The sequence below is a fragment of the Perissodus microlepis genome, chromosome 10 (genome assembly GCF_051167445.1).
Source record: "Perissodus microlepis isolate ML-2025 ecotype Zambia chromosome 10, ASM5116744v1, whole genome shotgun sequence".
Lineage (NCBI taxonomy): Eukaryota > Metazoa > Chordata > Actinopteri > Cichliformes > Cichlidae > Perissodus > Perissodus microlepis.
Window position 1 is genome coordinate 27,776,788 of NC_140470.1, and position 12,949 is coordinate 27,789,736.

At 39.4% G+C, this 12,949-nt stretch overlaps 1 protein-coding gene across 1 annotated transcript in view; it reads left to right on the forward strand.

The window, feature by feature from the left end:
* rabep1 (rabaptin, RAB GTPase binding effector protein 1) overlaps positions 1-7,832 on the forward strand; it is a 43,890-nt gene extending 36,058 nt beyond the window's left edge. Inside the window, exons 15-18 of the mRNA XM_084940899.1 lie at positions 339-394; positions 3,739-3,837; positions 4,218-4,334; positions 6,549-7,832. Coding sequence (XP_084797025.1) covers positions 339-394; positions 3,739-3,837; positions 4,218-4,334; positions 6,549-6,650 — 374 coding nt within the window. The 3' untranslated portion in view covers positions 6,651-7,832. The remainder of the gene's footprint in view (positions 1-338; positions 395-3,738; positions 3,838-4,217; positions 4,335-6,548) is intronic.
* Positions 7,833-12,949: the final 5,117 nt, after the last annotated feature.

A 12,949-nucleotide genomic window follows, 5' to 3' on the forward strand; every position in this document is an offset into this window, starting at 1 on the left:
TGAAGAAAGTACACACTCTTTACAACGTACCAGGAGGTTTATCTCTATTTAAACACAAGTGTTTCCACTTGATGGATGATTTTTGGTGCCGGTTCTGTTGTCAGTGGCCAGTGAGTCAGTGTAGTCATTAACAGCTGGAGTGTTTCATGCTTGTGCTGTTTGTTTCTTTTAGTTGTGCGCTCATTTGAGCTCAACACACACAGCAGCTCCGGGTAAAGCAGCTTTGTTGCATTATTCATAACTTTCAGGGGATCTCGTAATAATTCCTGAGAGAATATCCGGGCTTTGAGATTCAGATGAGCGCCGTGTGATCCTCTAATGATGTCTTCTTCCCACAGCGTCTTTCTCCAGTTTGAAGACGGAGCTGGAGCGAATAAAAGCGGAGAAGGAACAGGTACGTCTTCTGTGAAATTGTCATGCAGTGAAGGAAAAAGATTTGGATAATGTGCTCCAAATAATGCTAAAAATCAAAATACTAATGTAGATGTGGGAGAAATGCACAGGTTTTTATTTTTTTCATGTACCTGCAACTCTTTTAATCTAACCTGTGTGTGGATAGAGAAGGTCATTCTCCTTATCCTGATAAATAAATCTGCACTGATCAATACTTGGATCAAATGACTATGATATAGAAGGGGGCACCTGTAGAGGTGAACCCACAGAGAAGCTACTTATAAAGCCTCCTCGCTGTTTGACTCATACTCACCAAACTCAACGTTATTTCCAGTTTTACTGGAGTAACTTATGTAGTGAAAAAACTGTGAGAAACTCTCTTTTAACTGACCTTCCTGTTTGAGATACTCAAACAGGAAGTAAACACAAGGGGAGCTATTAATGAGGATTGTAAGTTACCAAAATGTAAAGAAACATTTGGTCAGTCTTCTTTTAAATAAAAATATTAACTGATTTTAACATTTTTAATGCAAAAGCAAAATTATGACTTAAAGAAAAGCAAATCTGTGATCCCTGAAATGGCTTTTTTGTCATTCTTAATAGTTTTTCTTAAATATTTCTATTTATTTGTAGTCGTTGCTGTTACTTCTGTTATTATTTATTATTATTGCTGTCATTGTTTTTGTTGTTAAGGTCTTCTAACTCTAACCAAGGTCAAGGTTGCAAATTAGATGTTGCAAAGTACATAGGACTTCTAGTATCAGTTTAACTGCAGCGATGTAACTGTGTATCGTCACTGTTGTATAAACAAATACGTTTAAAAAATAGAAAGGTATAAAATAGGTATTTAGGGGTTTTGCACTATGAAGTCATTAGGCCTGGGTGCTGTGACCAAGAAGGATTAGCAGAGATGAACGTTGTCTTCAGATTCTGTAGATAACTCTGATTCTGCAGCGCATCGTGCAGACTGAGGGATTAAAATTAATGCCTTAGTTTACTGCAGTTAACCAATCTGAGCAAACATTAGCTGCATTCTTTGCATTTTGTCACTCATCTGAGTGACTGCTTCAGACTTATAAACGGCACATAACGACTGAAACTGGTACGGTTTCCTAACAATAGGGTGCTAAATGTCATGACCACTGATCACTGGCCATGAATATCGTTTCACTGAGAGTTGGGGATTGTATAGCGTTGTAAGATGGTGATAGGTGTTCCCTTTTCTTCTTCTTTCTCATTTCTTTGTATTTTGCTTCCATGGAGCCAGACTCCCCTGTAATTATTTTTCAAGGGGTTTTGCACAATCGTTTTTCAGGCTTTCTGAAGGTTTTTCAAAATTTTTGTTGGATATTAGCTGCTTTTTCACCCACTTTTTTGTCCTGTCTTTGTACCTGATCATTTTCATAGGAATGATTTGATTCATTCAACTATAAAAAAAATAAATTAAAACTAAAGTGTGTACTTTAAAATATTTAAGGAAAGTGGACAAATGGAGCACAAGAGAGGAAGTGACAGGCCAAAAAAAACAACCTCCACAGCATGTGTTTATATCTGAAAGTCATATCCAAATCCAGCAAAGACCTTAACACAGGACCTGAGATGCATTTGAGAGAGAGGAATACTAAATGACAAAAGAAGTGGACTAAGAATCAGTGACGAGGTTTTATATGCAGTAAGTTTCTGTGGCCAGTCTAAAAAAAGATGGAGGCTCTTGCATAGAAAAAAAGGAAGACAACATTCGAAGAAGAGCTTTAAATGTCCTTCAAGAAGCCTAAAGAAAGATCCCCTAAGACTAGTTAAAGAAATTAAGAGAGTTGAAGCTATGTTGAAGAATAATGGTGGTCGCACCAAGTATTGACTTTGAAGCTATCAGAAAGTTAGAATGTCCCTTATGTACTGTATTTACTATATTTACATGGTATGTTTGCACCTATTTCTCATCTTCCCAGCAAACTATAAAGAAATAAGGGGTGGCTCAAGACTTTTGGACATCACTGTATATCAAAAGAAAATACTTTACAGTAATTCATATTTCAAAAGATTTCCAGATGGTGAGGATCGGCTTTGACCGATTAGTCCACACAGATCGTACACGGGGGGAACCCTGCAGATATGGTCTATAACAGGGGTGGGCAATTCCAGGCCTCGAGGGCTGGTTTCCTGCAGGTTTTAGATCTCACCTTGGGTCAACACACCTGAATCACATGATTAGTTCGTTACCAGGCCTCTGGAGAACTTCAGGACATGTTGAGGAGCTAATTTAGCCATTTAAATCAGCTGTGTTGGTTCAAGGACACATCTAAAACCTGCAGGGACACCGGCCCTCGAGGCCTGGAGCTCCCCACCCCTGGTCTATTATCTTGCAAACGGGGTGACACAACAAAGAGAGGTTAGCAACAAACTGGTGTTGTTTTCCCCGTGAGACAAAACAAACATAGCTGAGAAATAACACACACAGTCGGAAGATAAATGTTTGTTTTGGGTCCGTTTTTTAAGAAGGAGCGCTTCCTGTAATAAGATTGCTTCCAGGAATTGTTATTTGAACTGTTGTTTGAGTTGCTCTTTCCAAGCGAAACACATATTCTCAAACATCAAAGAAGCACTCTCTTAAAAAGAAAAGAAAAAAGGCTTTTTTGCTCCAGGCACGGTCATGTTTAAATCAAAAAATCTGCACAGCAGCTCTTTTCTACCAATGTTAGGCCAATAGAAATCCCCTAAAGCAGGGGTGGGGGAACTCCAGGCCCCAAGGACCAGTGTCCTGCAGGTTTTAGATCTCATCCTGAGTCAACACACCTGAATCAAATGATTAGTTCATTATCAGGCCTCTGGAAAACTTCGAGACATGTTGAGGAGGTAATTTAGCCATTTAAATCAGCTGTGTTGGATCAAGGAGACAGCTAAAACCTGCAGGACACCGGCCCTTAAGGCCTGGAGTTCCCCACCCCTGCCCTGAAGAGACCAAAAAAGCCTCAACACATAAAGCCGCTAATCTACCCTGCAAATGTTTTTGTACTTGTGTCCTGTAGGTGGCACATTATTTTGCATTTATTTAAATAAATAAATGTAGATTAATAGAGAAATTTATCATTTGTTCAGTCATTGCAATTATTGCACATGTAGGACTTTTTTGAGATAAAGAGCTATAAAGTTCACGTACTTAATAAAATGCTGTGCTGATATGATATAGTGAGATGTCATTTACAGTGGGCAAAAATCCATGAACAAAGCCTTTAAACCTTATTATTAATTTTACCACTGCTCATAGAATCTGCCTTGATCTTTTATCAACATCTCTGCATCTCATTTATTTGTCGACTGATTATTTGCATTACATTGTTTTTGTAGCTGGAGAGCAGTTTGGCCGAGAAGACTGAGACACTGAGGAGCCTCCAGGGCCTGAGGATCAGCCTGGAGCAGCAGCTCAAAGAGCTCACCACTGCAAAGGTCCGTGTTTGGCACGCACATTTATCTGCTGATCCACCACAACCACCCCTGTCCAAAAAGTCACTTTAACTCGATCAGTAACATCATCATCGTTATCTAACCCAGCTGTTGTGGGATTTTATACAGTTTATCAGGATCTAACAGATTATGCAGCATCTGATCCACCGAGCAGCTCATATTTCAGTAAAATCCCAACCTCGTGTCACGACAGCAGTTTACTGACAGCTTTATGAGGCCCTGTCTGTTTGATATAAAATAAAGCACCTGTAAAATTATTCAGCAGATGTTTTGTGATGTTTCTGTTTCACTTTAGCATTTTATTTTAAATACTGAGACGGTGTAGCCTTTCTGAACGAACCTGTGTGTGCATGTCCTTGTAGAGTGCACTTGAAAGTCAAGTCCTCGACGACAAAGACAAAGCCCAGCGGCTGCAGACCGAGCTGGACGTCAGCGAGCAGGTTCAGAAGGACTTTGTGAAACTTTCTCAGACCCTTCAGGTAAGCAGCGACTGTCTGTTTAACCTCCACCAGGTCAACAACGAGCCAGTTAGTTGTTCAGCTTACATTCAACCAAACAGAAGAACCGTAAAGCCAAAAATTTCTGAGTGTATTTGTTGACTTCAGGTTCTTTGTTTGTGCATATAAATAACATCTGTAAACTTCTGACCACAACTTTATGTATATGTATTGGAAGCTTCTCAGTCGATTATAACAGGTAAAAATCAGAGGAGAAATATATGGAACGCGTCCATTTATTAATAAAAACTGTCTTAAAAACAAAAACACAGAAATAAAACACAACAAGCCAGTAAATATACCAAACTATTGTGAAAATGTATCACAAACAGTGAATACTGTCTTTAATTTTAATGCAGGATGTTTAGATTTTATTTGAAAATATTGCAGTTAAGAAGTTTACCCAATTTACATCTAATTTTTTTTACCAGCAAATATTCTGACAATCTTCAGAGCCCCCAAAAGGTCATGACGGGGAATGTTTTCATGGTTGTTGCAGTCCCCTCCTTCTGTGTTTTACCTCATGCGTACAGTTGGTGGGTTTATACACTACCTGCCTGAAATGTAGCTTGGTGTGAATCTGTGGTGTTCTGAACGTGTGTTTCTGTTGAGTAAACTGTGGTTTGTCTGTAGCACATGTATTACAAACACACCACAGGACCTCATGAGCGCAGTAGCTTCAGTACAGCTTCTGATGCTGCATGTAGTCGGCGTGTCACAGCCCGAGTCATGACAAACAAAGCAGCCACAGCAGCGGGGACAGCTGTCATCATCTGGCTGCAGTCACAATCAGATCTGCAGTCAGTCCCGGCTGTGGTCAGCCACAGAGCTTGAGAGTTAGCTGCTCGACGTATCTTTGTAAATACAGCGGTTCAGGCTTGAGCCGGTGCAGCCACAACTGAGGGAGCAGTGACTGTAGCTGTGGTCGCAACCAGCGGTCTATTGCACGCTACAAGACACTGCAGTATCACAACTGTAACACCGCTGTAAATATTCCAAATGCTTGCCTTCCAGCTGTTGTCCCACGCCAAATGCTGAGTGAGTTATTAAAGTAGCACAACATTTAAAAGAAGCATGTTTAAGGGCGCTACAGGAGGGATGGAAAAACTAAAAGTAAAAATAAATAAAACACATGCAGGGCAAAGCTTTAGATGGCCGAGGTGGCTAAAGTGTAAAACCATAAAATGACTTTGCATTATGAAGGAGAAGGGACACAGCTGCTTTTAACCGGGTTTTAAGATTACATGCAAAGAAATGGAAAGAGTCACCGTGTTATTTATTTAACCCTCAAGCAACCGAGCTGTTTTAGTCATTTTTTATCATTTTTATTAAAAAAAAACAAAAACAAACACAAGCTTCAGTCACAGTCTTCATCTGTTAGTTTTAACAATGCAAATATTTTTTGTTTTGGTAAAACTAAGAGGGGAAAAAAATGTTTTAGTGACGTCACTGTCAATTTAACAGCAAACTATAGGAGAACTGGTGACTTTGTAACAATTTGGACAACACATTACTTACTCAAAGACACAAAATATTGAGTTTACTCAAATATACACTCACCAGCTACTTTACTCTTCTTTTGATTTATTTGTCAGTTACATTTTAAAGGCTTAAATAGAGTTTTTTAATCTTTAATAAACACATTATTTCACATTAGCTGCTGTTCATGTTTAAAAATGACAACTTGCAGCACTTCTGTAGGCCTCAGTGCAAGTCTACCTTAGACCATTTCTCTCTCCCCTCTGTCCTGTCTGCTGCATCCTCTGTCCTGTCCAATAAAAGGATGTAACTAAATACATCAAGCTCCACCACAAAGGGATTACTTGTTCATAAATGATCCACGCCAAAGACCTTGACAGAATTGCATTAATTTATGTTCTGAGATCTGAGAGGCTATGCAAGGTACTAACCCTTATAAAATAAACACATGAACCATGTATATGTGAATAAAGGGTCACAAGACTAATAAACCTTGTACAAAAATAACATATAATGAAGAAAACAAAATTAAAAAGTACTAAAACTAGAAAGAAGAAAGAAATGGGGAGGGGAATATTTTTTTTAAAAAGTAACTTTTCTGCATTTTTTTATGTGGAAAACTTCCTTCAGATGATATTTGATTATTAAAGCATTAAAGTGCTGTGTGAGAAATCCTCCCGTGTCAGAGAATTAATCGCCGTTTGTCCGTGTCCTCAGGTACAGCTGGAGCGGATACGACAGGCGGACTCCTTGGATCGAATCAAAGTAATCCTCAATGACACCAACTTGACTGACATCAATCAGCTTCCAGACACATGATACCACTGAAGGACAACTGCCTTCACTTTCATTTCCCCTTCTTTCTATTTCACCGACCCAGTAACATATTACCCGACCCTTCCTCTTCTTCTTCCTCCTCCTCCTCCCCCATAACCACCTCGGAAGAGTTTGGAGGGACATGGACAGACGTGGCATGAGGAGCTCATGGCCTTTTGTGTACATTAGAAGTCTCTGAACACACCACAGATAGAATAATGAAGAAGAACACTACTAAAAAAATAAAATGTAAATAACTAAATGTGGACGGAGGGAGCGGGCGGAGGTGCTTCTCCCTGTGGGTTCTGTCTGTCTTGTTTCTACTGTAGATACGACTGTCTGTATTAGCTCGACCAAAAAAAGGTTTGTCGTCCTCTGAAGCACTTTTCATCTGCGACTTCTCTTTCCGGGTAAATAGAAAATAATTGGATGCATAAATTTTCCTCCGTCTGTTCTCAAAGCGGTTGATAATGGCTTCCTTTCTCCTCTTGCTTGTGCTTTCCGTGTTTTGTTTTGGGGTTTTTTTTTTCCTCTTTTTTTCTCTTTGTGACATTTCCACCCTCTTCTGGTCATTTTTAACTCTGTGACAGCAGCACGATGAAGGATGGAAAATACTTGCACATAATTTAACTGGGATAAGAAAATAAGGAACGTAACAAAATGCGAGCAATACCCTTCATGTCTTCAGCACCCTCTGCTGTGTTTTTGCTCTGTTTGTTGCTCTTTAGTGTCTGACAGAAACCTTTTTTTTTTTTTTTTTTTTTTTTTTTTTTAAAGCTGCAGAAATACAGTGAAGAAACATTAGTCACGTTCAAGCTTGTGTTTTGTTTCTCAACATGTTTAAAAAAAATTAAAAAGAAGAAACACTAGTTAATCCAGGTCATGTCAGGTAAACGGATGTTTAGGTGATGAGGGAAATTACAGAATTAAAACTGCAAAGTAATGGCTTTTAACACACACTTTGTTCCTGGTATTCTTTTCTTCTTTTTTTTTTTTGACTTTCCTTAATGTATATCTGAAGATCTTAATTTATCGCTGGCTTTTTGAAGGTGTGATGGATGGATGGCACGCAGACATGTTGTCCCCACGACGAGTGATTTTTCTAAAGTGTAAAGAAACGGTTCATTCATCACTACGAGGATTCTGTTGTCTCTGAAGCTACTAATTAAATTAAGTCACCTTTAAGTGTCGGGGTCTTTCTCTCTAAGGACTTCAGTGCACCAGAGGCTAACCATCAGTGACCTGTGGTACATGTGTAATTGGGTAAAAAAAACAAAACAAGAGTAACTAAATGAAGGTGCTGCAGTTGTTCATGGAGAACACCAAACCAGTCAGTAAAAATCACTTTAGCTGGTTCTACACAACCAAAATTGTATAAATGCTAGCACTAGCTGCCACATCTACAAAGGAAAAAAAAAAACTGCAGTCTTTATAATGGCCAGCAGGGGGCGACTTGGTCTCTAGGTAAAAATGTGTTTCCACACCAGTTGGCAAGTAGTTGTTGGAGGTTGCTACTTGTTGCAAATGATGACGTTTAAATGACGACGATTTGCAGATAAGCCGGTGTTAATCCATGCAAACTACTGCGTCCAATCTGCTAGCGACCAAAGCAATCGCAAGGAAGTTTTTTGAGATCGATTTCAGGCTAGCAACTGCCTGCAATCTCCAGCAACCATTTTCCAACAGGTTGCAGAGCACCCAGTGTTTAGCAGGGCGTCACCGACTGGTCTCTAAGCCTGCATGACTGGGCCTAGAGAGACCGCCACCAACCTTCTGCAATCACTCGGCAACCTGTTGTGGAAGCCTTTTCTTTAGCAACTGGTGGTTGTTACATTATCAGTCTCTAGGCCTGCGTGAACCTGGGGCCTAATCTTGAAATCAATGGAAAAATAAACGTTCAGTCCCTTTCATCTCGGTAAACACTTTCCTGATGAGTTTACAGTTTCACTCACTAGTTTTTTGTAAATTATCGTCCCCATCAGATTAAAAAAGGACTTGCGCACACAGCCTCTCAGTCAGTAAACTCTCCAACCAATGACCTCTTGTTTCTAAATGCTCAGACTCAGACAAACCTTATTCAACACTTCTGAGTATCTGACATTCAAATGTGCTTAATGTCACAGTTCTGCTGTGAAAAGCTGAGAACAAACACTTGGATTTATTTACAAAGTTCACAGCCCACCATTAGTAGCAGATTTAAAGGTTACCTACTCTGCCCACTTCCAGCTCTATATCTTTATTCTTAGACCCGAGTAGGGTAGCTTTGCATGACTGGATGATTAAAATAATACTTGTTCGACTTAAACAGTGCCTATCTGCATTTGGTGAAATGAGATCTTTTAGTGCCACTGTTTCTTCAGATTTGCTGCCAGCTTTGAGCAGCAGGTGGGTGAGGCTGACCATGACATAAGACAGAGCCAAGACAAGACGAATCTGCCAGAAACAGTGTGTTTAGAGCTTGTAGATATGTGTTTAATATGAGCATCCATCATTATAACAGTACGAGAGAAAATAAAAGCGTAATAGGTCCCCTTTAGATATGAGAGTATGGTTCAAAAATGGTCTGGTTGTCATGCATGCACCTCTTCTCTCTTTAAAGTCTGTGTCTTGTTGCTGTTTGTGCTTTTCACAAACAGGTATATTTGCTAACACTTTCTGACAGCTGCTGCTGGAAGACATTCATCGTGTTGCTTTCATGAAAACTGACAGAAGTCGGCGAGAAGTCGAGTGACAGTTCGCTTCACTGTAAAAGAGTGCCATGTTGATTTTTTTGACATGAACGACAAATTGCGAGCACTTCAACTGCCTTTCAGGAGCAAACTGCCAGAAACTCTGCACCGCTGCTTCCAAATTTAAACTACGTTCCTTCAGTTTTCTCTTTGAAAGCGACCTGGAGGGACATCCACAAACACCTCTCATCTCAGACACATTCCACAAAATTTGTAATGTGACCCAAGCTGTTGATTTACTACCGACAGTCAGAGGTTTTTGGACAAGTGGGTATATTTCGTAGCTGGTCTCCATGCTCTTTGGACACCTTTACAAGAACTCCAGCTGTGCATTTTCTTCTGCTAATCCAATATATGGTGATTGGGTGGAGGAAAGATGGGGTACAACATGGCCATGTCACCAGTTTATAGCACAGACTGTCACCGACAGCCAGTTATTCAGTTCAAAATCGCCAATTAATCCAACATGAATGTCTTTGGACCCGTGTAGGCATAGGGAGAACATCCAAACTCAACACAGAAAGGCCTCTGCTGGCTGGTGGATTCAAACTTAGGACCACCCTGATGTGAGACAGCAGTGCTAACCACTACATCAATGTGCCACCCACACGGCACACTGCTCTGTTCACTTATAAAGCACTCACCTCATTCCAGGCTCTGAGTGTGCAGTGTGTAGCTACATCACTGTTAGTCTCTTTCTATTTATGTGGTTCCAACCAGGGCTATTATAGTTGACTAGTACACTAAAACCAGGTGTGAGACAACATTTTAACTCACTGAAGTAAAAGTAGTTCTAGCATGAGACTTTACTAAAGCTGCTCAAATTTGTCAACAAGCATCAGAAGGCATGTAGATCATGTGTTTTCTGTCACAACAGGGATTTTCATGCTGTGATGGACGTCACCTGTCCAGATCCAGGTGTACCCCCACCTCTTGCTTTATAACAGCTGGGATAGACTCAGCTGAAATAGACTCCAGCGTGGTGAGCCTGAACTGGATAAGCTTTTACACGGATGGATGAATGGAGGTGGATGTGTTCCCGTCACGAGGAGTTTTATTCTAGACTTCTTAAATCTCGACCCTTAGAAATACAACCAACAATCATAAAGAAAACTAAAATTACCAACTTTATTTAAAAAGCACTTTAAAAACAGCCACAGAAAAAAATGAATTAATACACTAAAAACTTTGAAAACACCAAGAAAAACAACTATAATCAAAACAGAGTTTCAAAAATGGACAACTGTGCAAAGGCGATCTATTCCATAACCGAGGGGCAGCAATCAAGAATGCTCTGTCCTCCACCTGAGCTTACGCTTAGATTTCTGTATAGGTTGGAGCAACTGGTCATATGACCTGAGGGCTTGAAAAAGTACAACAAGGAAAGACCAATTAAGGATTTAAAACAAAGTACAAGAACTTTTCAGAGTGAGAGAAGAGAAAAGTCTAATCTTGAAAGCCACAGAAAGTAAGATAAAGCTTTTACATAAAAATGTAGAAGCTTTGGTTCAAACCTGTTTTGTTTTGCATGCTTGTTTTGATTGTCGTATAGGCCGGATTAGAAGGTGATAAAGCTGTCAGATGTCACACAATTGACTGCAGATTCTTTTTCATCGTTTTTAATCCAGACTTTTTGATCATAAGAAGTTGCTAATCAGGAGCTATTAGTGCTCTGATCTGTAAAACAGTGCTGCTCTTTATCTTCAAGCCTCTTTCAAAATAAAAAAAAATGCAGCATGTGAGTCAGAAGACGTGTGTCTAAGTCTGCATTTGTGCCTTGAATATGGCTAAAACTGAAAATGTGGAAAAACTGGTTTTCTCAGATGACTCAAAGGAGACTTTTTACTTACTTTACTGGCACAGAAAATGAATGCACAGCTTCAACTACATATTATTTTTAAAGATGCAAATGATTTTCCCGGAGCTGGCTCGCTGTGCGATGTTCTGGACTGGTATGAAAAGGCTGGACGCAAAGCTTCAGATTCATGGAAACTATGATGCAGGACAGCTTTTCTTCCATTGTAAAAGAAGTAAAGATGTCGAAAGAGTACTCGCAGAGCACGCAGAAGCAGCTTTGGTTGGTTTGAGGAAATATTGATGACTTTTTTTGTATTTTCCAGCCTGCATGTCAAACATTTCCTCACGTTTCGTTGGGTCTATGAGGGTTAAGGAAAGCCCTGAGCTGAGGCCTGTGAGAGATGAATGCAGTGAGTTTACAAAGTGAATTCTGGACATAATTTCCTCTGAAAGCTTTATTATGTTTGAATTTTATTTATGAAGACCAAATAACGCCTTGTCTATAACAATTATTATATTATAGTCTCATATGATGTTAATATGAGATGATTCTCCCTGAAGATTTCAGCTGGTCATCACAGATTGGACTTTTATATATTAAATCTAGTGTCAAAAAAAGAAAAGGATATATAAGTAAATGTTTAAATGAAATTGGTCTAAAAGCTCTCACTGTCTAGTGCTACCTGGTTTTTAGTGTAAATAATAACTAATTACTCAAAGTGCACTTTAATTTTGAGTTTTTACTGTTAAATTTAATGATGCTTAATTTAAAAAATTGGATTTTGGGTCATTTTTGTAACCAGAATTACAGCAGCTGTATAAAATTTTACAAACTAAAAAACTTGCACCTTTCTCTCAATTAGCCACTAAAAACTGACTCAAGTGCACAGTTCGAGCTTTTATTTTGTTGTTATTTTCCTGGAGAATGAGAAAAAGGAGACGAGGCTTTGCACCCGAAACATTAAATCTCAGTTTACTTTCATTTAAGTTAAATCACGGTCTCTCCCTGCAGAAAACAATCGGAAAATCCTCTCATAACCATGTGGATCCAGAGGGGGAAGTGAGATTTCATACTTGCATATATGAGAAAAATAAATGGGAAATAAATAAATGAAAATAGAGATGGCAGAAAAGTCCCTTAATTCTTTAAAGGTCTGTCATCAGAGCTTTGATAAACGTCTAGTTTTACATTGTTACATCCACCCAGTTATTTACAGTAGGTACAACGTTTGTCATCAATGTTTTAGTAAGCTGAAATAAAATACTGTCCACTTTGTTAGGTACACCTGTTGAAGTGCTAGTTAGCACAAATATTTAATCAGCCAATCCCATGGCAGGAAGTCAGTGCATGTAGACATGTACACGACCTACCGAGCATCAGAATGAGGAAGAAAGGTGATTTAAGTGACAGACTGGCTGGTCTGAGTACTTCATGGATTGCTACAAAACCATTTGTAGGGTTTACAGAGAATGATTTGAGAAAGAGAAAATATCCAGCATCCAGTGTGACTGCTTCAAGCTAATAGGAAGGCAACAGTAACTCAAATAACCACTTGTTAAAACTGTGGTATGCAGAAGAGCATCTCTGCAGGCTGAATCTTGAAGCAGATGGGCTACGGCAGCAGAAGACCACGCCGGGTGCCACTACTGTCCGCTAAGAACAGGAAATTGGAACTACAGGTCACACGGGCTCACCAAAATTAGATCATAGAAGATTCTTGAGAAACATTGCATGATCTGATGAGGCTCAATTTCTGCTGCAACATTTGGATGGAT